General features: G+C 38.1%; 1 protein-coding gene across 5 annotated transcripts in view; it reads left to right on the top strand.

Moving 5' to 3' along the window:
* The window catches only part of BANP (BTG3 associated nuclear protein), a 131,430-nt gene that overhangs the window by 58,606 nt on the left and 49,159 nt on the right, over window positions 1-23,665 (top strand). Inside the window, exons 9-13 of one of the 5 annotated variants that reach the window (XM_064723412.1) lie at window positions 3,748-3,878; window positions 5,862-5,933; window positions 8,571-8,615; window positions 9,749-9,790; window positions 10,286-11,259. In XM_064723412.1, the coding sequence (XP_064579482.1) occupies window positions 3,748-3,878; window positions 5,862-5,933; window positions 8,571-8,615; window positions 9,749-9,790; window positions 10,286-10,399 (404 nt within the window). In that variant the 3' untranslated portion in view covers window positions 10,400-11,259. Of the gene's footprint in view, window positions 1-3,747; window positions 3,879-5,861; window positions 5,934-8,570; window positions 8,616-9,748; window positions 9,791-10,285; window positions 11,260-23,665 lie in introns of those variants that run through there. The other 4 variants (XM_064723413.1, XM_064723414.1, XM_064723411.1 and 1 more) reach the window with 4 other exon arrangements.

The raw sequence follows: 23,665 nt of genomic DNA, 5'->3' as shown, positions 1-23,665 counted from the left end.
CCCTGTCTGTGAGGAGAGCTCTGAGGGTGGAGCTGGAAAACCATTTTGAATTCCAGAATTCCTAAGTGGGAATCCCTCCTGCTGTGGAATCTGTCCCTTCTCCCAGGGAACAAGGGGCAGGATGAGAGCAGATGTCCTTAAAGTTGTACCAGGAGAAATTCAGGCTGGAATTAGGAAAAATTCCTTCATGGAAAGGGTTCTCCAGCATTGGTATTGCTTGTCCAGGGCAGTGGTGGAGTCTCCATGGCTGGAAGTGTCCAAAATCCCATGGATGTGGCACTTGGGGATGTGGTGGGTGGTGACCATGGTGGTGGTGTTGGACCTGATGATCTTAAAGGTCTTTTCCACCCTTAACAATTCCATGAAAATTAAAATCCTCAACAGTTAAATAGGAACAGATTAGAAAACACCAAAGATTGTGCCTTAAAAAGTGATTTTAGCTGAGCATTAACCCCACATATCCTTGAAGGTTCTAAGGGAATGCTCTGCAGGGTTCATGTCCCAGCTGTCCCTTGGGAACTCGTGGAAAATTCTGGAATTCAGCTGTGGCTCCTCCTGCCAGGGATTCTCCAGAATCCCAGTTGGAGGAGTGAGGCTCGATGGTTTCCAGGGGTTTCTCCCTGCTGACAGCTCCCCTCCCCAGGCTGGCTCTGCTCCTCATGGCTGCGTTTGTTTGTAGTGGGGAATGTTTATAAAAGTGGATAAATATTCCCTTTGTCTGCTCTGAGATGAAGAGGGGGGGAACAGGACTCAGAAAGGATGTTTTGTTTTCAGATGTGGCTGAATCCTCTCTCTTCTTTCTTCCTAAGAGAGAAAAAACCCACCCAAAAAATCTAACAAAATAGAGCAAAAAAACCCCCAATTTCAGTTGTTGCAGTGAAGCCAAATTTAAATCCATTTATAGGTGACCATGGGAGAGGTGCAAGGTGATTCCATCCAGGCTGTGGCTCCTCTTGCACCTCCAAAAAGCACAATAATTTCTGTCCTCTGAAGCCAAAAATTACTTAAAAATCAAGGCTTTTGGGCCTTACACTTAAAAATGCATTTCAATATGTGAATATCATAAATATATATAAAATACAGATTTCTCTGCTGCAGGTTTTACTTCTTTGATAATCTTCTCTCACATAACTTAATCAGCAAATAAATATTATAAATTAAGGATTCTGTATTTGCACTCTGTGGTTTGGCTGAGGTTGAGTTGTAATTTAGCTCAGTTGAATTCCATGGTGAAAAACTGGGAAACACAAAGGAAAGACCCAGAAATTATCCTTCAGAATCCTGAGGGAATTTGTTCTTCAGAATCCTGAGGGAATTTGTTCTTCAGAATCCTGAGGGAATTTGTTCTTCAGAATCCTGAGGGAATTTTTCCTTCAGAATCCTGGGGGAATTTGTTCCTCAGAATCCTGAGGGAATTTGTTCTTCAAAATCCTGAGGGAATTTGTTCCTCAAAATCCTGAGGGAATTTGTTCCTCAGAATCCTGAGGGAATTTGTTTCTCAAAATCCTGAGGGAATTTGTTCCTCAAAATCCTGAGGGAATTTGTTCTTCAGAATCCTGAGGGAATTTCTTCGAATCTGTGGAATTTGTTCTCAAAATCCTGAGGGAATTTGTTCCTCAGAATCCTGAGGGAATTTGTTCCTCAAAATCCTGAGGGAATTTGTTCCTCAGAATCCTGAGGGAATTTGTTTCTCAGAATCCTGAGGGAATTTGTTTCTCAAAATTCTGAGCTGGGAGCCCTGAAGGAGCAGATGATAGCACTGGATTTTCTCAGTCATCCCAGCAAAATGCTATTTGTAAATTAAAAAAAAAAAATAGAGAAGTGAATTGCATCAAATATTAGGAATAAATTAATGGAAATGGGTGAAAAAGTGAAAGAGATTCAGGAAAGGATTTTCCCAGGATATCCATTCCTTCCAGTGGCCATGACAAATCCAATTGTATCCCAGTTGGAAAAATTCCATTTCTATTTGGTCAATAAATGCCATTTATCATTTATTCGGTTAAAAAAACCTGCTATTTTTATTTGGTTTGGGCAGTTTTTCTGCAATATTCAGCACTGTTCAGCCAGTTTGGATTCCTCAATCCCACCTAGACTTCCATGCAGCAAATTCCACTCTACACCAGAGCAGGAGAAGCTGGAATTGCACTGGGAGCACCAAGGCTGCATTTAAGGAATTATAAAAGCTCTGCAGTTACCTGCTGAGATGTGAGGGATTAAAGGTGTGCCCAACAGGCAGAAAAAAATTGGATTTGTTGTGTTTCCCTTGGTTCCTGTGGAAATTTGTGGCTGGAATTTTGTGTTCCAGCTCATTCACAGGATCAGAGCTGCCTGAATTGTCAACCAACCCAACTTTTCAACAAATAAATAAATATTAACTTGGTGGTTTGGAGCTCCCAGTTCCCATGCTCAGAACTAAACCTCAAAATTATCTTCGTGCCCAAACATTTGCAGACAGGAGGGAAAAAAAGCCCCTTAAATGGCTGATTTTATTAAAGAACATTCCCATTAAAATATTTGAGTGAATAAAACTCATTCCTGCAGAACTAACAGTGTGTTTGCAGAATAAATCTTGGAGTATTTAGTAGAGATATTAAAAATTAATCGTTTCTGTCATTTTTACTTGCCTTTTGCCTCTTCTATTTAGAAGAATCTTTCCCTGCAGCTGGAAAACCTCAGAATGGATCTATGATGTGTCCATTACAAGTTTTTACCCTCTGGAAATCCCACTGAGGTTTTCCTGGTGGTTTTTGTCCCTGTTACATGAAGATAACTCCCATTTTTTATGTTTAACATTCCCTTTCCAGGGGCATTTCCACTCTGCAGTGTGAGTTGTGTTTAAATTGAATAAATCAAGAAATCCACCTGTCATTTTGAGGTTCAAAAATAAAATTCCAGATCTCACGTGTGTCAGTGTGAATTGTAGGGGATGGATCTTGGAAAACAATGGGGAGATTCCCATTATTTATAATAATAATTTATTATTATTATACATATATATTATATATAAAAATATATATAAATATATACTTACATATATAAATATATATAAATATTCCCATTATTTATTATAATAATGGGAATATTATTTATATATAATAATACATACATAATAATTACATATATATTATAACATATAAATAATTATTTTAATAATAATTATAAATATAAATATTTATAAATCTTATTTGATTATAATATTATTTATAAATTCTAAATATTATTTGTAATCATTAAAATTACTAAATAGAATAATTAAAGAATAATTAGTAAATATCACTAATAAGTAATAATATTAACTATGAATATTATATAAATTAAAAATTATAATTAATATATAAATTATCATCATTATTTATATTATAATTATTAATAATTATAATATTATTTTCATTTATCACAATAATTTCATTTCTCACAATAGGCAGGATGGGTTTTTAAAGGTGTCCTTGGGGTGGTGGTGGCAGAAATTGTTCTCGGGTGACCAAAAACATTGAATTGCTCAGGAAACCTCTGTGGTTTTGTTCTGATGGGACTTTTCCAGCTGCAGAATCTGGGATTTAGATCCCAAAATGTGCTTTTTTTTGTTAAGCAGGAGCTCTCCCAGCTGGAATTCTGTGGGTTTGTACAAACATCCCTCACGCACAGCGAATTCCAGGGACTGGATTTGATTGCCGCGGGGTTTCAGGAGCACTTTGGGGGATGCTGCTCGTGCCATAAATTGGAATTTGGTGTCTTTTCCTGCAGAGGGGTCGCAGAGCTCGGTGTCAGCCTCCAGTGAGCTGCAGCAGAACCAGCCCCAGGCCCTGCACTACGCCCTGGCCAACGCCCAGCAGGTCCAGATCCACCAGATCGGCGAGGACGGACAAGTGCAAGTAGTATGTGCTCACCTTTCCTTCATCCCTGCCCCAGGGTGCTGGGGGAAATCACCTAAGGTGGCCACAAAACAAATCCTGCAGGCTTATAGAAAAAAAAAATGAAATTAGAGTTGTTTAACAAAAAAATTCCGTGCAGGATTTCCTCACACAATCAACCCGCTTTGGTTGTTATATAGAGAATTATCAGCCTGTTCCTGGCTGTGTTTGCTTAGTGGTTTATACTTCTGGTGTGCTTCCACAACAAAATCACATCTATTTATTTGTTTTTTCTGTAAAACTGCATTCACAGGCACTTTTGGACATCTGGGAGATGAGTTCTTCCCATGTGTGTTTGTTGAGCTCTGTGTCTATCAGTGAAAGTTCTAAATATTGACATTTTTAAAGCCTGACACTCCCACCAGCACTCAGGCCTGATGGTTTTTATCTGTGGTTTTAGTGTACTCTGAAAAAAAACCACCTTCACTTTAATTCTTGTGTCCCACAGGGAGCTACAAGGATTGTTTGAAATTCAAATTCTTTCAAAGAAGTGTCCTCAGTGAAATAATTCTCTTTGTGCAGAAACTGAGTGGAAATCTTCCTTTTCCACTTCACTTTTGCCATAACTTTTCAATGTTATCCTGGGAATTTCTTTGTTTTTTCAATCCCATGTAGATTTTAAAAGTGGATTTTCCTATGGATCTGTGGGTGAGATTTAACTGATGACTGCAAAGTGCTTTTTAAGTCTTGAAAGACAAGATAGCAATGAAAATTACATGAAATATGTGACTTTAATAGAACAGATGGTTTGTTTATAGATGGAAGTGATAAAAACTTCCCTCATTAAAAAACCTGGATATATTAATTATCCTTCAAATTGTGGAATCCAGGGGAAAACCTGCTATAAATGGATCTTCTAAACATTCCATCTTTTTCCTGGGAGCACCGAGAGTTTGATGTGAAGGAGGGAAAGTGATTTTAATCTCCCCCTGGGCTGGGCAGTGCTATAATTTTCTCTGCAGCCCCTATTGTCAGAGGGACACTTTCAGTGTGGTTTTTCTCCCTATAAATAGGCAGTTTCCTTCCAAAGGAAATGAAACTGTTGGAAATAGAGGGATCTGTGTGTCTTTGAAAATCACAGGCAATTGTTCTTGTGTTATAAAATCAGAGGGGCCTTTGACAGAATTCCAAATGATTATCTTTCATCTCATGCAGGCATATTAAAATGAACACAAAGCTTTATAAAACCTCCAGGAGGTTATTTAGAATCCAATCTCCCCTCAGGTAAATCACAGTGGCTGGGCTGGGCAGGATGCACAAGGAATTCCAGCCACTCTTGTCCTTGCAGATGGGACCAGGAGAGTGGTGGGAATGGGCAGCAATTCCAAATATTCCGGGATTAAAACCATCAGGGCAGATTCTCACCAATGTAAATCAGGGGAATTGCTCAAATTAATGATTTCCTGCCAGATCCCAGCAGCTGAGAGTCCTTGGCGTGGTCTGTGCTCCAGAATGAGCAAAAATAGGTGGAAAATGAGATTGGAAACCTCACTCTAGGAGATATTTATTTATTTTATTTACTGTTGGTGTATCTGTTCTGAAACTGAGTTTTCCAGATATTTAAATTGAATTAAAGTTTCGGTCAACAAAGCAAGTCAAGCCCAGGCTTTGTGTACCAGTCAAAAAGGCAATAGAAAAATACACTTGTTAGATGTTGTGGTTTTAAAAAACTCTACTATTATTATTATTATTATTATTATTATTATTATTCCTCCTGTTTTCCTTCCCTGAAGTGGAAATGACCCAGTCTTTGCTCCAAGCCCCTCTGTTTTTATTTCCATCCAGAGCTGGGGCATTACCAGGTGCACTTTGCATTTTTAGAGCTCCTCAATGGTTTCATTGCACGTTTTGCTTCTCTCCATGAAACTCTGCTGCCTGCAGGGCAGGAGCTGCTTCCTGGAGCTGTGATTTTCCTCTGATGCTCCTTGGTGTTTTCTTTTGTTGTGGATCCCACAGGGCCATCTCCACATCGCCCAGGTGCCCCAGGGGGAGCAGGTGCAGATCACGCAGGACAGCGAGGTGAGCTGTTGTAGTGTGTTGTTAAGTTTCTTGTGTTATTCCCCCAATTTATGTATTGTTCTCCCCTATTATGTGTAAAATGGTTTCGTTCCCCCAGTTTTTCCCGCCAGGGCTAGCCTGTCAGCTAAGTTGCCATAGTAACCGCTATTCATAGTTGCCGATGTGTAATTGCTCCTCCCCTGGTTTCCCTTATAAGTGAAAGTTGTTTCCTCCCTGTCCAGTCAATCACTCCCTTTCTCCTCCCAGGTTTCGAGAACCTTCTCCTCTCTGGAGATGGTGGCTGGCTGGGGTCCCAGGACACCTCCTTTACCTTTTGATTATTGGTCTCCATGGAGTGTCAGTTCTGTGAAGTTCATCCCCTCACCTTTCCCGATTGGTTCCGCCTGTACCCACCCCCCTCCTTTATAATCCTGTTTCACCCCCTATGAAAAAAACTTTTTCCCGCTTGGTTTCCCGCTTTGGATCTGCAACACTTCAATAAACGATGTTTAACCCCGGAAATGGTCAGCTCCGTTCCTCCCTATACCGCAGTGTGAGCCACCCGCAGCCGCACAGCCAGGCCTCAGACGCCCAAGGGTGCTGCAGAATTGCAGAGGGCGTCGCTTTCGCCTCAGCGAGCCGACTCAAACTTGGCCACATATGCCCCCCTCTGCAGTGTCACCTCCTGGTGGCTTTGCTTTGTCACCCCCTCACCCTCAGAGCCCCCCAAATCCCTAGACGCCGAAGGGTGCTGGCCAGGAATTGCAGAGGGGCGTCGGCCTTTCGCCCTCAGCTAGTCAGACTCTAAACTTCGGGCCACATATGCCCCCCTCGGCAGTGAGCAAAGCCTGGGGGCTGAGGGAAATGAGGAATGGGCTGGAACCAGCACAAAATGTGCTTTAGAACCTGCTGCTTCTGTCTCTGGGCTCTCAGGGGTTTCTTTTTAAATTGGTATTATTTATTTTTATTGCTATTATTTTGATTTATTTTTCCCTCCCTCACCAGCCAATGTGAATTTTAATTTCCCTCCCTCACCAGCTCAATGTGTGTTAATTGTTGCATAAGGCTGATGATCTTTGGAAATTCACTTCTGACAAAGTTTAATAGGAAACCAGGTTCTTGCAGTGCTTAAAAATGAAATTACTCTGTTTAGGCTGATGAACTAAATGTGGTCAGAACACTCAGGGCCTTTAATGGTTGAACAGGAGTTGGAGAAACCTTCAGCTATCAATTAATAAAGAAATATTCCAGAATGAATTTACCCTCCATTCCTGACCAGCTTATCTGGCACCACAGTATTTGCACTTCTGAAATTTTTTTTTTCCAGAAAAATAATCCAGTGGAATGGGATGGATAAAGGGATGTGGATAACTGGAAATGGAAAAATTCAATCCCAAACCCTCCAATTTAGGCTCAGCTCCCAAATCCAGGTGGATTTCCCTGTGTATTTGCTGCTGTTATTGGTTATTTAAAAATCTCCTGACTGCTAAAACTGCTCTTGAATTTCTCATGCACTTTGTTTCAATGCAGAAGGAATAGAAAAATCAGGTTAAACATTAACACAGGCAACAATTTGAATCTGTCCCATTTCCCTGTCAGGGTTTTCCCTCTCTGGGAAGTGGATCTGCCTGGCTTGGTTTAATCCCTGTCCAAAGAACCCAAATCACAGCTCATAAAACCACTTTGTGAAGGAATATTGTTAACACAGGCAGCTACTGGAGAATAAATATTATCATAAAAATTCTATAAATATTATAGTTAAAGGCTTGTCCTTTGAAGGGCCTGTCAGGCCTTGAGAGGGAGAAGAAAGGATTAAAATATCCTGGCTCTAAAGTGTGGTGCTGCCATAAAACTGAGGGAGTTTTTGGGTAAAGAACCACTGAAAAACTGATGATTCAGCAGAGATTGCTGGACTGGATCCTGAGGTTCCAGCACAGCCTGGATCCTTTGGCTCCTCTTGTCTCTGCGACTTTCAAAGGCTGCATTTGTCCCTGACAGATGAAAACATCTGGTTTTAAATTGATGACAATGTACACAAGTGAGAGAGGAGCTGCCAGCAGGAGAAACTGCACAAAAAGGGGATTTTGTCCTCCAAATTGTGCTGCTTCACTGCAAGGCTCTTTTGGGAAGCTGCCTTTCCTTAATCCAAGTGTACTTTTGGAAAGACATCAGTGAGCATGTGAATAAAAACTTCATGTCATAAAGATTTCCTGATTGGACTTTGAAGCTTAAAATACTTTGATTTATTGAGTTTTTTAAAATTGTTATTATTATAGATGTAATCCCTGTAACAGAACTGTGTTGGTTTTCAATATGGAATGAGGATAAATAAAAAGCAAATAGTAAATAGCTCTGCAAACCTGTAAAAGTGTTAGATTGCTCATTCTGGGATAGTAAGGGCTGGATTTCAATTTGCAGGTTTTTATAAAGAAGGAAAATCAGAAGTTTTACCTCAGAAAAATTTTACATAAAACCAAAAAAAAGGCAAAACATGCTGGGTGGGAAAGGTCCTTGCTGTGAGGCTGAGTGGAGCTGGACTGCCCAAAGAACCTTGAGCAGAACTTTTACAATTCACAATTTCCTTCACATTAAAACAGATTTTTCTGCATTTTTTGCATTCCCAGCCTTGTGCTGATTGTCCTTTGTCTCCTTTTCCAGGGGAACCTGCAGATCCACCAGGTGCACGTGGGTCAGGACGGGCAGGTAGGAGCAGCTCTGGGTGCCAGCAGCATTTTCCTTGGATTTTGATGGAGATTGGGATAATCCCCATTTTTAGTGCCTGTTTTAAAGAGCCAAACCTGCTCTGGTGATAGAAATAACTTGCAAAAGGATAAAACCTGATGGAGATATTTGATGTTTGGCCCAGCTTGGTTCAGCATTCCTGCAGGATGTTTTGTCCCTCTGTTTTCTCCCTCCTTTGGCCTCCAAGGAGGAGCTGGGTTGGAGCCCAGGGTGTTCCTGTCTGCTCTCCTCAGTCCCCAGGAACAACATTGATTGAAAAAAATACTCTTTTTATTTACATTTGATCCTTTTCCATGGCATGGCTGTGCTGAGGGAAGCAGATCTGCTCTTGTCCTTGTTGATGAGAGGTTTTTTGAGGTGCTCCTGCAAACAGCAGGTGAGGAAAAGCAGCTTTTCCTTGGCTGAGCAGTCACTGAGCATGGAACTGAGCTCAGGATTCCCAGAACTGCTCACATTTGATCTCACATACACTTAAAATGTTAAATTCTGCTAAAACAGAGCACAAAAATCATCCTGCAAGAAGCTTCCAGGCCACATGAATCAGAGTGTGATTATTATTACATTTAGTGTTGGTATATCTCTTTTAAAACTGAGTTTTCCAGATATTTAAATGGAATTAACATTTCAGTCAACAAAAGAAGTCAGATTCACCAGGAATTGTTTGGTTCCTGGTGAATCTGAATAAACTGGGAGATGTTTGGGATCCTGCCTGGGATGGAGGCTCTGCCATCAGCAGGGCTTCCATTGCTTGAAATTTTTTAGTTATGGTTATTTTTTAGTGAATCTTTTAGTTATGGTTATTTTTTAGTTATGGTTATTTTTTAGTTATGGTTATTTTTTAGTGGATAAAAACCAGGCTAAAACAAATATTTAAGGGATTTTCAGCTCTGTTCTGCAGTAATTACTGCATCAGAGTGTGAGGAATTGTTTGGTTCCTGGTGAATCTGAATAACCTGGGATATATCTGGGGTCCTGCTGGGATGGAGGCTCTGCCATCAGCAGGTTTGGGGCCCAGAGGAGCCCCCAGCACTCTGAACTTGGCAATATTTGGGTTTCAACAAGAAAATAAACCCCTGGAAATGTTCTTTGCTCAGGGCTGCATCAGAGGTGCTTCAGCAGGAGTGAATCTTGGCAAGGTGATTTTTTGGAGATGTTATTTTGGTGTTTATTGGGTTTTTTTTTCCTTCTCTGTGAAATATTGCTGTCCAAATGACACCTTAACACTGGGTGGGTTTTTATCTCTCTGAGTGTGGCACGTAGATTAAATTGAATTCATTTGTAATTAAACCCTCACAGCATTATTTTCCCCTTGCATTTCCTATTCCTGTGGAAATTTGTGTGTCCATGTGCCTGTGCATTCACAGGGATGTGAGACAGGGAAGAAAAGGATGATTAATGATCTTTTCTGGGATTTTAATGGTGTTATCTGTCTGTGCTATCACTCAGATTTGGGATAACCTCTCTCCTGGACTGTACACACATGGATGGGAAATCATTTTGACATTCAGGGAAATCATTTTGACATTCAGTTTTAGGGAATTCTTTTTAACTATCTGTGCTCTGAGCTCTTTAAACTTTGGTCAGAACAAAGGGTGAAATGCTGAGTTTTTGCTTTTTCTTTACTCACTCAGCTGCATTTTGGTGTGAAGGAGCTTCAGTGCCTTGAGCATCACCAGGAGCATTCCCAGGAACCCTCAGCTCCTCCTGAAGTATTTGCTGGGAAATTGGTGTTTTTAGTGGATTAAAAACCAGGAGCAAGCAGAGATTTGGGGGATTTTGGCATTAATTCCTGAAAAGCAGCTCAGCCAAACCCTGCTGCTGGTTTGGGGCTGGGAGTGGAGCTGATCCCTTCCCTTGGCACCAGGAGTGGGATAATGAGGGGAGGCAAACCCAGCACAGAGCAGCACCTTCCACTCAGCTGCTCCAAAAAACTTTTGGAATTTTCCCACCTGTCCATTATTTTCCAGGTTTTTTCCTGGATGCTTTGAAGCCTAATCTGGATAATCAGGAATATGGAGAATCAGGAATAACATGGGGCTTCTGAGGCTGAGTGTTTTCAGCTGAATAATAAATATATCCTCGCTGAAGGCTGAATCCGAGCCTGGCTGCTGCTGAATGCTCTGTGGGAATATTTCCTGTGGAAATTCCTGTTTTCCATGATTTTCTGGGCACACAGCAGGGGCTGGGGGTTCCCCTGGGCAGGTGAGGTTTGGTGCTGCAGCTTCTCCATCCCAATTCCAAGTGAAAGATTCACAGAGCAGGAACTTGGGGAGCTGAGGCAGAAAACAGCACAAACCCTGGTGAGATGTGAGCAGGGAAATCTCCCAGGTGCCTCAGGTACCAAATCTTGGCTTTTCTGCAGAATTCTGCTGATTGGACTTTCCCCCCTCTTGCCTTCAGTGTCCTGGTGGTTGCTCTGAGCTCAGATTTTGTTTTTCTGGCATCCCTGAGCATGGAATGAATGAAATCATTCCAGAGGAGCTCTGTCTACCTCCACATGTGTTCTATTAGCTGGAAGTTTCAGATTTCAGTGCACGTTTAATAAAAACCCCAAACTGCAAAAATAATTAAAGCTTCACATTAGCAGGGCCTTGAAACCTCAGAAAAGTGGGAATTTCTTTTTTTCTCTTTGCATTTTATCCTTAGGAATTACCAGAAATTTTCACTTTTGTCTGCTCTGATTACCTGCCCTGCTCTTCCCCACCTCCATCCTTTTTTTCCTTGGAGTTTTGGTCATCCCAGGAAATGTTCAGAGTGTCTCAGGGATACACCTGGGATATAAAAACCAGCACAATTCCAGGAGTTTCCCACTCCTTAATTCTGTTTTTTAGCCATTCCATGTTATACCCCCTCATTGCCAGTGTTTCTCCAATTTAGGGATTAATTAAGTGGCACCAGGGAAATGGTATTTAATTATTGCCTGGTTGTTAACTGGAAAAGTTGATGTCCTTTAAAATCTAAAATAGGATTGTGTGTGTTCAAGGAGAGCCAACGATTTGTTCTGCTGCAGGAATGAAAAACTGGGGACAATTGCAGTGTTTAATTCACTGTGGGGGAGTGGGAAAAGCAGGAAAATCCAGGATGGGGCTGGCAGGGAAAAACCAGCAAAGAGTGCAAAGAGAGAAATCTGCGGGATTGCTTCTGCCAGGTGGTTTTTCCAGAAAAGAAAGTTGGGATTTTGTGAATTGTGGACACAAGAGTGTCCCAGGTGAGCCTGGAATCAGAGGGGTGCTCTGAGAGAGGGAGGGATCCCAATATCCCATCCCATTATCCCAATATCCTAATATCCCATCCCATTATCCCATTATCCCATCCCAATATCCCAATATCCCATCCCATTATCCAATATCCCATCCATTATCCCATTCCCATTCCCATACCCATCCATTATCCATATCCCATCCCATTATCCCAATATCCCTTTCCATATCCACATATCCCAAATCCCATCCATTATCCCAATATCCCATCCCATTCCATCCCAATATCCCATCCCATTATCCCAATATCCCATCCCATTATCCCAATATCCCATCCCATTATCCCAATATCCCATCCCATTATCCCAATATCCCATCCCATTATCCCAATATCCCATCCCATTATCCCAATATCCCATCCCATTATCCCAGTATCCCATCCCATTATCCCAATATCCCATCCCATTATCCCATTATCCCATCCCATTATCCCAATATCCCATTATCCCATTATCCCATCCATATCCCATATCCCATTATCCCATATCCCACCCTTATCCCATATATCCCATTATCCCATATCCATCCATTATCCCATACCCTCATTATCCCATTATCCCATCCCATTATCCCAATTATCCCAATTCATCCCATATCCAATATCCCATCCCATTATCCCAATATCCCATCCCATTATCCCAATATCCCATTATCCCATTATCCCATCCCATTATCCCAATATCCCATCCCATTATCCCAATATCCCAATATCCCATCCCATTATCCCATCCCATTATCCCATTATCCCATCCCATTATCCCAATATCCCATCCCATTATCCCAATATCCCATCCCATTATCCCAATATCCCAATATCCCATCCCATTATCCCAATATCCTAATATCCCATCCCATTATCCCAATATCCCATCCCATTATCCCAATATCCCATCCCATTATCCCATCCCATTATCCCAATATCCCATCCCATTATCCCAATATCCCATCCCATTATCCCAATATCCCATTATCCCATCCCATTATCCCAGTATCCCATCCCATTATCCCATTATCCCATCCCATTATCCCAATATCCCATCCCATTATCCCAATATCCCATCCCATTATCCCAATATCCCATCCCATTATCCAGTATCCCATCCCAATATCCATTATCCATCCATTATCCCAATATCCCATCCCATTATCCAATATCCCATCCATTATCCATCCCATTATCCATCCCATTATCCCATATCCCAATATCCTATCCATTATCCCATCCCATTATCCCAATATCCCATCCCATTATCCCAATATCCCATCCCATTATCCCAATATCCCATCCCATTATCCCATTATCCCATTATCCCATCCCTTTGGACGGAGCAGGAATTGCATTTTCTGTCCCTGAACTTTGCCTCTGATGACTTCAATAATACAATATTATCCAAAATGGATTCTGTTATCTCAAACTCAATATATAACCCCAAACTGAATATATTATCCCAAAAATTAATGATAATTTTTAACAATGTTAAATGTTGTTAATGTTATTTTTTGAATTCAGAGTTTTCCACTCCCATGTTTATTCCCATGGTTTTATTCCAGTCTGGAGCAGGGATCCATTGGCACTCCCTTGAAGTAATTTTAAACCTCTCAAAATTGACCTTTATTTCATTTCCCAGGATGGATAAATATTCTCAGACACTTCTTTTCCAGATATTAAAATATTATTAAAATATGGCTTTATAAATTCTCCAAAAATAAGACCAGAACCTTCTAATGCAATTTTTAACTTGCACAAATTTAATTTGCACAAATTATATACAAATTTGATTTTTATATAATTCATTGAATTGGAATATTCTAGATTTAAACACACTGCAGTGCTTTATTTGAGTTGCTCAGTCACAAATTAATCCAAAAATCCAGCAGCAGCAGAGGGCAGTAGCATGAAGATGATGCTGAGCTGTTTTCTGAAGGAATGAGAGGGAATTTGGAGGGGAAAAAATGTGGAAATTCTGTGTTCCTGCTGCTGCTGCTGTGGAATTCCAAAAGGTTTTCCCAATTCCAGCCCAGCTCCTGGAATAACACACATGGAGAAATGCTTGATACCAGAAAAAATTCAATTAAAAACTCAGTTTTTAATTTAATTTAATTCAATTTTAACTCAATTAAGCTCAGCTGGAGCTTAAAAACTCCTCGATTATTTTGGAAGGAAATTAATTATTATTTTTAGCTGATAGTTCTTCAGGAATTGTTGTTAATTCTCCTAAATTTGCTCCTGGTTTTAGGAACAAAAAGGAAAAGAAGGGTTTGGAAACAATTGTGCAAACTGTGAAATCCCAGAGTATTTATGGAAACTCTATTTATGGATAAATAAAATATTTATTTAATTATATTTAAATATATTTAATTATACTTAAATAGAAGCATTTTAAAGCAAGATTTTTTTGTGTTTGCTTGAGGATTTTTGTGCATAAACTTTTTAACTTGGTGTTTGTAGAGCTGGTCCCCACTTTGTCCCTCAGAGTAATTAATCCAAAACACAAAACTCACCGTATTTCGTTCTGAAAAGTTATTTTTTAGGTAAAGTGGTATTTTAGCAAATGAAAACGGAGAAATTTTCTTTTAAGGCAGTCCTAAAACTTAGAATTAAAAAAGGCTTGAGGGAAAATTCTCTGACTTGGTGATCAGTGTTATCAAAAATATCTCCAGCAAAATTAATGTTGTAAGGAAAACAGGAATATTTCTGTTAAATCTGGCTTAAAAATGAAGTGTAATAAAATATTTATATCATGTGCATGTAACACAGATTTCTGCATGGTTAATTTGTAGTTTCACTGCAGAATTTAGGATGGGTTTGGAGAAAGTTTGCACTTAATTTGGAAGCTTAAAACAGGATAAAACAGTGCCCAGGAGGATAAAAACTGAAACAAATGGGGCCAATTAAAAATTATTATTATTATTATTATTATTATTATTATTATTATTATTACTACTACTACTACTACTACTACTACTGCTTGTACTACTATTGCTACTATTACCACTATTACTATTATTGTTACTATTACTATTATTACTATTAATATTACCAATATAATATCAATATTATTACCACCATAATAATAATAATTTTATTCTTAGTATATTATTATTAATAATTGTATTATTTAATGATATAATAATAATAGTAATAATAATATTATTATTATTATTATTATATATTACTACTACTACTACTATTACTACTATTACCACTATTACTATTATTGTTACTATTACTATTAATATTACCAATACAATATCAATATTATTACCACCATAATAATAATAATAATTTTATTTTAGTATATTATTAATAATAATTGTATTATTTAATTATATAATAATAGTAATAATAGTAATAATAATAATAATAATAATAATAATAATAATATTACTACTACTACTACTATTACTACTATTACCACTATTACTATTATTGTTACTATTACTATTATTACTATTAATATTACCAATACAATATCAATATTATTACCACCATAATAATAATAATTTTATTTTTAGTATATTATTATTAATAATTGTTTTATTTAATTATATAATAATAGTAATAATAGTAATAATAATAATAATAATATTACTACTACTATTACTACTATTACCACTATTACTATTATTGTTACTATTGCTATTATTACTATTAACATTACCAATACAATATCAATATTATTACCACCATAACAATAGTAATTTTATTTTTAGTATATTATTATTAATAATTGTATTATTTAATGATATAATAATAGTAATAATAATAATAATAATAATAATAATAATAATAATAATAATATTACTACTACTACTTCTACTACTATTACTACTATTACCACTATTACTATTATTGTTACTATTACTATTATTACTATTAATATTACCAATACAATATCAATATTATTACCACCATAATAATAATAATAATTTTATTTTTAGTATATTATTATTAATAATTGTATTATTTAATGATATAATAATAGTAATAATAGTAATAATAATATTAATATTATTACTCTACTACTACTATTACTACTATTACCACTATTACTATTATTGTTACTATTACTGTATTACTATTACTATTACCAATACAATATCAATATTATTACCACCATAATAATAATAATAATTTTATTTTTAGTATATTATTATTAATAATTGTATTATTTAATGATATAATAATAATAGTAATAATAGTAATAATAGTAATAATAGTAACAATAATAATAATAATATTACTACTACTACTTCTACTATTACTACTATTACCACTATTACTATTATTGTTACTATTACTATTATTACTATTAATATTACCAATACAATATCAATATTATTACCATAATAATAATAATAATAATAATTTTATTTGTAGTATATTATTATTAATAATTGTATTATTTAATGATATAATAATAGTAATAATAGTAATAATAGTAATAATATTATTATTACCACTACTACTACTTCTTCTACTACTCTTACTACTATTACCACTATTACTATTGTTGTTACTATTACTGTTATTACTATTAATATTACCAATACAATATCAATATTATTGCCACCATAATAATAATAATAATTTTATGTTTAGTATGTTATTATTAATAATTGTATTATTTAATGATATATATAATAATTAGTAATAATAGTAATAATATATATTATTATTACTACTACTACTACTATACTACTATTACTATTATTGTTACTATTACTATTATTACTATTAATATTACCAATGCAATATCAATATTATTACCACCATAATAAAATAATAATTTTATTTTTAGTATATTATGATTAATAATTGTATTATTTAATTATATAATAAAATATAATAATAGTATAATAGTAATAATAGTAATAATAATAATAATAATAATAATAATAATAATAATATATATATACTATTACTACTATTACCACTATTACTATTATTGTTACTATTACTATTATTACTATTAATATTACCAATACAATATCAATATTATTACCACCATAATAACAATATTATTTTTAGTATATTATTATTAATAATTGTATATTAATGATAATAATAATAATATATTAATAGTAATAATAATAGTAATAATGATAATAATCATAGTATAGTAATAATAATAGTAATATAATAGAAATTTATAATAATTATTAATTTAATAATAATAATAATAATAATAATGATAATAATAATAATAATAATAATAATAATAATAATTTTATTATATATAATAGAATTCCTCTACCCCAGCACAAAGGACAGACCTGCAGTGACACCCAACCAAAGAGAAAATAAGGAAAAACCTTATTTAAAATAAGGAAAGTCTGCTTGGAAAAAGAAGGGATTTGGATGGGAAAAGGCATTTTCAGTGCTTTCAGAGGTGAGGTATTGATTGGAAATGCCATTTTTGCTCCGTGCAGAGTGGGTCCAGCTGGGGGAGCAGAGGGGGGCTGGGCTGGGGCAGAGCTGGGCCCTGCATTCCCAGGATTTCTCCTTTATGGCCGCAGCTTTTCCCCTCTCCAGCTCCCTGTCCCAACCCCCAGTCCCTCCCTCACTGTCCGGTTTTCTCGGCTGTTTGAGGGGCCTGGAAAGGTCCGGGGTGGCCTTGGGGCAGCCGCGTATCGAAGGACGAGAAGAGGCTTCAGTTCTTCTTTCGGTTTTTATGTTTATTAATTGTTTATCTAAAAGATTCCCTCTCGCCCGACAGAGCTCTGCTCAGCAGCCAGCCATGAGCACACTGCTGCCCTCCGGGCAGGCACCTATCTTTATACCCATTGTTACGTGTACAATATTTATCATTTTTCCCCAATACCATTTATTCTTATAACTCGGTGCACTCTAGTAATAACCAATCCAAAGGTGCCACCGTGGCCAAAGAAGATGGAGGAGAGAGGAAGAAGAAGGAGGACAGGACACACCCCAATTCCTCCATCTTACTCCTCTAAACCCCCCTGTACAGAAATCCTAAACCTTGTGTTCACTCTCTAATTAACCAATCCCTTCACCATTCACCCGGTGAAACCCTCATCCTTGTCGTCTCCTGTGTAGGATCAAAGTCCAGCCACCAGACACTTCTGGAACATTCCAGGAGTCCCGAGCCCCCCCAGGGTCTCGGAGGCTCAGCATCTCAGGACTGAGATCTTGAGATCCGACACCTCACCTCCCAAACTTCTCCTTTTTCTCTCCCTTTCTGATCAAAATGCACGGAGAGGTGACAAAACCCGCTTTCATTTTCATTTGCTATCAAACAGGAATTTATTTTATCCCCCCGATGGCTTTTTTCCATTTGTTTGTGGAAGGTTTGGCTGCTGGGAGGAACGGGCAGAGGTGATTTGTTCATCTCTTACAGGCAGCTCTTTGATAGTCCCTCAGTTCCCAGTGATCTGTGCTTGTAAAACAAGATTTTTTAATGAAGCCTTTGGAAAAGGAGAATATTTTCTGCCTGTTTTTTTGATTTTTCTCCTCAGAGAAAGTGGGTTTGTTCCATTAAAATTCCATTCAAGCAGACAGGAGCATTTACAATGCTCCAAAGAATACCTTCTCTATTTTGGAGTATATTATGTTCTTTATTCACCCAAATCTTGTTTTAATATTGCTGTAAACTTAATAAGAAGAGATGAGATAGGAAGTGATAATCTTTTAAATATAAGGGAAAATCATTTTCTGCACCTTGATAGGAGGCAGAGGTCTAAGCTGCCTCTTATTAGAGCTGTTGCTAATAAAAATCTCTGCTTGTAGGCTGGCAGTGCTCACAAAGCTATCAGGGCTCATCTGCAGAAATCATTTCTTTTTTGTTTTGTTTATTTTTTTTTTTTTCCTGCTCTTCATTTATGATTTTTCTCATCACGTGATGCCAGCCCTGTCCTGGTGCTCCACATTTCCCTTCTCCCATCCCTGTGCTCCCCCCTCTCATTTATTTGGAGTTTTTGGGGTGTCTGGAGCATTCCTTGCTTGGGAATCACTGCCCACATCCCAATCCCAAGCCAGGGGGAGTTTGGGGATTTGGAACCTGGAGAAAAGGAGCTCAGGGGAGATTCCCTCTCCCTTCCCACTGTTCAGGGCTCCCACATTTTGTGTGGCAGGGTTAAATGGCATTTTGGGCTGGACGCAGCTTTGGGAATCTGTGATGGCTAAAAATGGCAAATGGCTCCTCTTTTTCATCTCCTCTCTGTTGAAAAAGTGGATTTTTGCCAACTTCAGGCACCAAACCATCCCTTTTAAATCTAAACCTCACCTGAAGGATCAGTTTCTCTTTTTCAAAGCAGACCTGTGTGATTTACAGAGATTTTGAGCAAGGCAGTGTTAAATCCAGGGAAATTTGACAGTTGATTGACTTTTGTTTGTGTTCAGAGATTTAATCCTTCACGTAGTTCAACTCCATTTCCAGCCAACTTTCCAGAATCCTTCAAATATTTCAACCTAACTGAGCAATAAATAAATGTTATCTACACAATTCTGATAAACTGAAGAAGGATGATCCAAGATCCTGAATTTGGGATTAGCTTTGCACATCTATTAAAATAAAACCCTACCAGATGAGCACTTTAAGATGCTTAAAGATGATCCTCAGTTGTTTTGTGAAGGAATGAGGGGGGAATTTGGAGAAATGAGAAATTTAGACATTAAAATCCCCCCTCAGCAGCCCAGTTTTAATTCCTGCTCTCAGCTGCTGTTTTAATTAGCTGGGATGGATTTCCTTCATTCAGGGAGGAGCATTTGGAAAGTCTGCTTGGAAAACCATCCTCTGTAGGCATTTCTTGGGTATTCTGTGACCAGAATTGCTCTTGTGGAGTGAGGGTTTGAGGGCTGAACTTGCTGTGTTTGGTTCCCAGTCTGCTGGGATGAATTGGCTCCTGCTCCATCAATTATCCACTTTTTTATCCATCAATTATCCACAATTATCCAGAGCCCTCAGTTCCTGCCCGGGCTGGAAGGAAAATCAGAGCTGCTCCAGGCACTTAGATACAAACTCTGGGCTCCCACCAGGCCTGACTGAATGAATCTCCCCCGAGCTCCTTTTCCCCAGGTTCCAAATCCCCAAACTCCCCCTGGCTTGGGATTGGGATGTGAGCAGTGATTCCCAAGCAGGGAATGCTCCAGACACCCCAAAAACTCCAAATAAATGAGAGGGGGGAGCACAGGGATGGGAGAAGGGAAATGTGGAGCACCAGGACAGGGCTGGCATCACGTGATGAGAAAAATCATAAATGAAGAGCAGGAAAAAAAATTAAACAAAACAAAAAAAAATTTGCCTTTTGATTTTATTTATTTATTTTTTTAAAAATAACTATTTTTATTCCTGAAATCTGTCACTCTGGAGTGTTGCTAAATGTTTGTGTCAAGCAGCACGAGTGAGTTCAGCAGGAGGAAGTGTTGGGATTTTCAATTTCCAGGTAACTCTTGTGGGAGAGAAAGATGGCGCTGCCCGTGAGGGACTCGTCCCACAGGAGAGGTGCCAGGGGAACCTGGACAGGGTGACAGACACAGGGAATGCCTTCAGACTAAAGGAGGGACAGCTTAAATGGGATATTTGGGATAAATCCTTCCCTGGCAGCTGGGGCTGCCCCTGGATCCCTGAAAGTGCCCAAGGCCAGGTTGTGTTTTTTTCCTTTGCCTGAAATATCAACAGGAAAGGTTTTCCTTTCAGCCTCATATCTCAGATAAATATAAATTATCAAATTACAACAGTGGGATCCAACTTCCCAGACACTGGGGTTTGGAGCAGCCTGGGATGGTGGAAGGTCCCTGCCATGGCAGGGGTGGGAACAATGTGGATTTTAGGGTCTTTTCCAACCCAACCCATGCTGGGATTGTCTGAAATCCAGCCCAGCCCATCCTGCATTGAGTCTGTGTGGGGTTTGTGGTGCCCCAATGCCAGGGGTGTGAGAGCTGGGAGGGAAAAATGCTGAGATTGTAGGAAAAAGTGCTAAAAATGATTAGGAATTCCCAAAATTAATAGGACTGTGTTGGTCTTTGAGTTCTTGAGTTCAGGTCAAGGCCTGACTTTCTCTTGTTCTTCTGGAAAATATCATTATACAGAACATTTTTGAGGCACTTCAGTTGTAAAAGCCTTCATTAGAGATGCTCCATTGTGGAGATTTCATTTAGAGGCTTTGCTTTCCTTTGAAGTCCTTTCAAAGGTTAAGATGATTTGCTTCAAGGTGGGGTTATTTTATGGAACAAATCAAATCCTTCCATTTTCCATGTGTTGAGTAATGCCTTGTTCATTTTAATGGGAAGCCAGTGGAATCCATTTGGAGTCTGCTGTCAAAGTTGATTTCTTTCAACCTCTGTCCCTGATCTTTAAAAGAGCACAATTTGGTCTCACTGATGACAGTTGGATAATGAAAAAGGAATGACAGCCCTGCAGAGCCAGAGCTTTCCAGAGTGAACATTCCATGTTTTTAACAGTTTTAATCTTATTTCCTGTTCCATTAATCAGGCTGAGCCAGATTGTTTTGTAAGTATTTATTGTTCGGTTGTTTTTTCCCTGCCTGAAGTATCAAATTGGAAGGGTTTTCCTTTCAGCCTCATATAAATATATAAATAAATATAAATTATCAAATTACAGCAGTGGAATCCAACTTCCCAGATTTTGTCAATACTGAGATTTTGACATTCCTCATTTCCACTCCTTAAATTATTGACATTTCCAGGGAATTCTGTGGGTTTATCTCTTCACAATTTCCTATAATGAAACACTCAAATCCTTTAAACTATGGATTAGGGCATGAGTGTAAAAAAGGGAAGTAAATTCCTAAAGAAAATCAATGATATTGAAACGATTCCTTGGTAGTGCATGAGATCTTTTACAATCCGTTTTGCTTTGATGGGAAAACACAAATCAGAAGTTGATGTTCCCGATGATTCTGCATCCATGGCATCCATCAGCCTTAATCCAAACATTTCCAAGCACTGATGATGAAGAAAAGGACTTTAAAAGTCACATTCTTGAGCCTTTGGGCTGGGCTTTATGAGCCAGACCTTGCTGTCAGTACAAGAAGTGCCATTCCTTGGGAATTTTTTCTGAATTCATTCAAATGCCAGATGAATTCCAAATGTTGATTTTTGAGGGATGGTGTTTTCTGTGTCAAGGCAAACATTTTATTAAAATGATAAATGGCTTTGTCATCTGTTTGCATTTTGCCTGTAATTATGATTAAAGCAGAAATTTGTACAAAATGTTTGAATGAACTAAAAATCACTGGGTTCTTTTCGACCCAGCTGAGTGCAAAAAGCAAAAGCTACAAAAATTCCCAGGCTTCCTTTTTCTTTTCCTAATTTGGAAAGTTTTTTGTTTCAGGGAGAAAAAATTGTAATATCATGGAATCATGGAATAATTTGGGATGAGAGGATTTAAAGATTGAAGGATTTAAAGATTGGGCAGGGACACTTTTCATTTTCACAGATTTTTCCAACCTGCCCTTGGACATTTCCAAAGATGGGACATCCAAAACTTCTCTGGGAAGCTGTAAAAGTAGGGAAATACGGTAGCAAAACCACAAAAATAATTTATTTTTCAATATATTAGCCTCAAATAGATCAGAATTAAATATTCTGTGAGGGGAAAAATGAAAGTAAAAATTATTTTCAGCATTAAAAAATAATTAAAAATCCAGTTGGCTTCAGAATCATCCTAAAAAAGGAGGAGGGATTTGGGAGCAGCTGCCTGGGATGTGTTTGGCTCCATGCTCCATTAAATTTTATGGCTGATCTGACATTATCTGCTGCAGAATATCCTGGCAGCAAGCAGCCATTCCAGGGCTCTGTGTTCAATTTTCTCCTTGGAGTGGGATGCAGGTGGGCTCAGGTGTGTGTGCAGCTGGAATGAAAATCCCAGGAAACAGCAACACTCCTGGCATTTTGTGACCTATTCCTAGAGAAAATTGCTTTAAAATTCAACTTTTCCCCTCATCTCTGCAGATGTGGGCAGTGCAAAGGTCTGAGTGGAACAGGGGAGAATTGCTGGGAGAATTTCTCCTTTGAAAAGAAAAAATTGGGAGCAACAATTGGTTTTTACTGATCAATAAACAGGTGCTGCATGGAATTCAAAGGAGAATTTGAGGGAATATTTGGTGTCAGGACTCTGTGTGCTGCTCCAATTAAACAGAAATATTTTCTCTTGCTGTCCAAAATTTACCAATTAATTAAATGAGCTGGAGGTTAGCACAGAGTGTGATCCTGGAGCATCCCAAGGAATTCACATTCCTCAGCAAGGGTTCTGGCTGGGATATTTTGGAATATAAACATTTTTTAAGCACTCAAACCATCATAGCAGAGTTCAGCCCAGCCCTTGACAGTGATCAATAAAAGTGATGCTCCCTCCATGGGGAAATCCTGGAAATATGTAACACTTAAATAGGTATTTATGGATATAAGAGAATCTGGGGGGTGAATTGCAAAGAAAAAGCCCAGGGTTTGTTTTTGGGGCTGGCAGGCAGCAGGAGCCTTTGGGCTTGGGAGCTGACAGAGTTTTTTGGGTTGACAGAAGGCTGTTCTTTGGTTTTACCCAGATTTTTTGGGACTCCAGAATTTTATTCTGTGTGAGCACCTTGTTCTGTATTCAAATTTCCAAGTTGATTTAGAATTATTTTGATGCTGGAGTTGTTTTACCTGCGAAAAACCAGGTAAAAAAAATTGATTTTCTGCTCTTAGTATGATCTAGAACTGCCTTGAGAATCAGCTTGAATAAACCCTTCATTTTTATCCCATTCTTTGACCTTTCTGAGCTGCTCTTT

This window comes from Zonotrichia leucophrys, chromosome 11 (genome assembly GCF_028769735.1).
Source record: "Zonotrichia leucophrys gambelii isolate GWCS_2022_RI chromosome 11, RI_Zleu_2.0, whole genome shotgun sequence".
Classification (NCBI taxonomy): domain Eukaryota; kingdom Metazoa; phylum Chordata; class Aves; order Passeriformes; family Passerellidae; genus Zonotrichia; species Zonotrichia leucophrys.
Note: the sequence above shows the minus strand (reverse complement) of the source record. Positions and strands in the feature narration are given on the sequence as shown.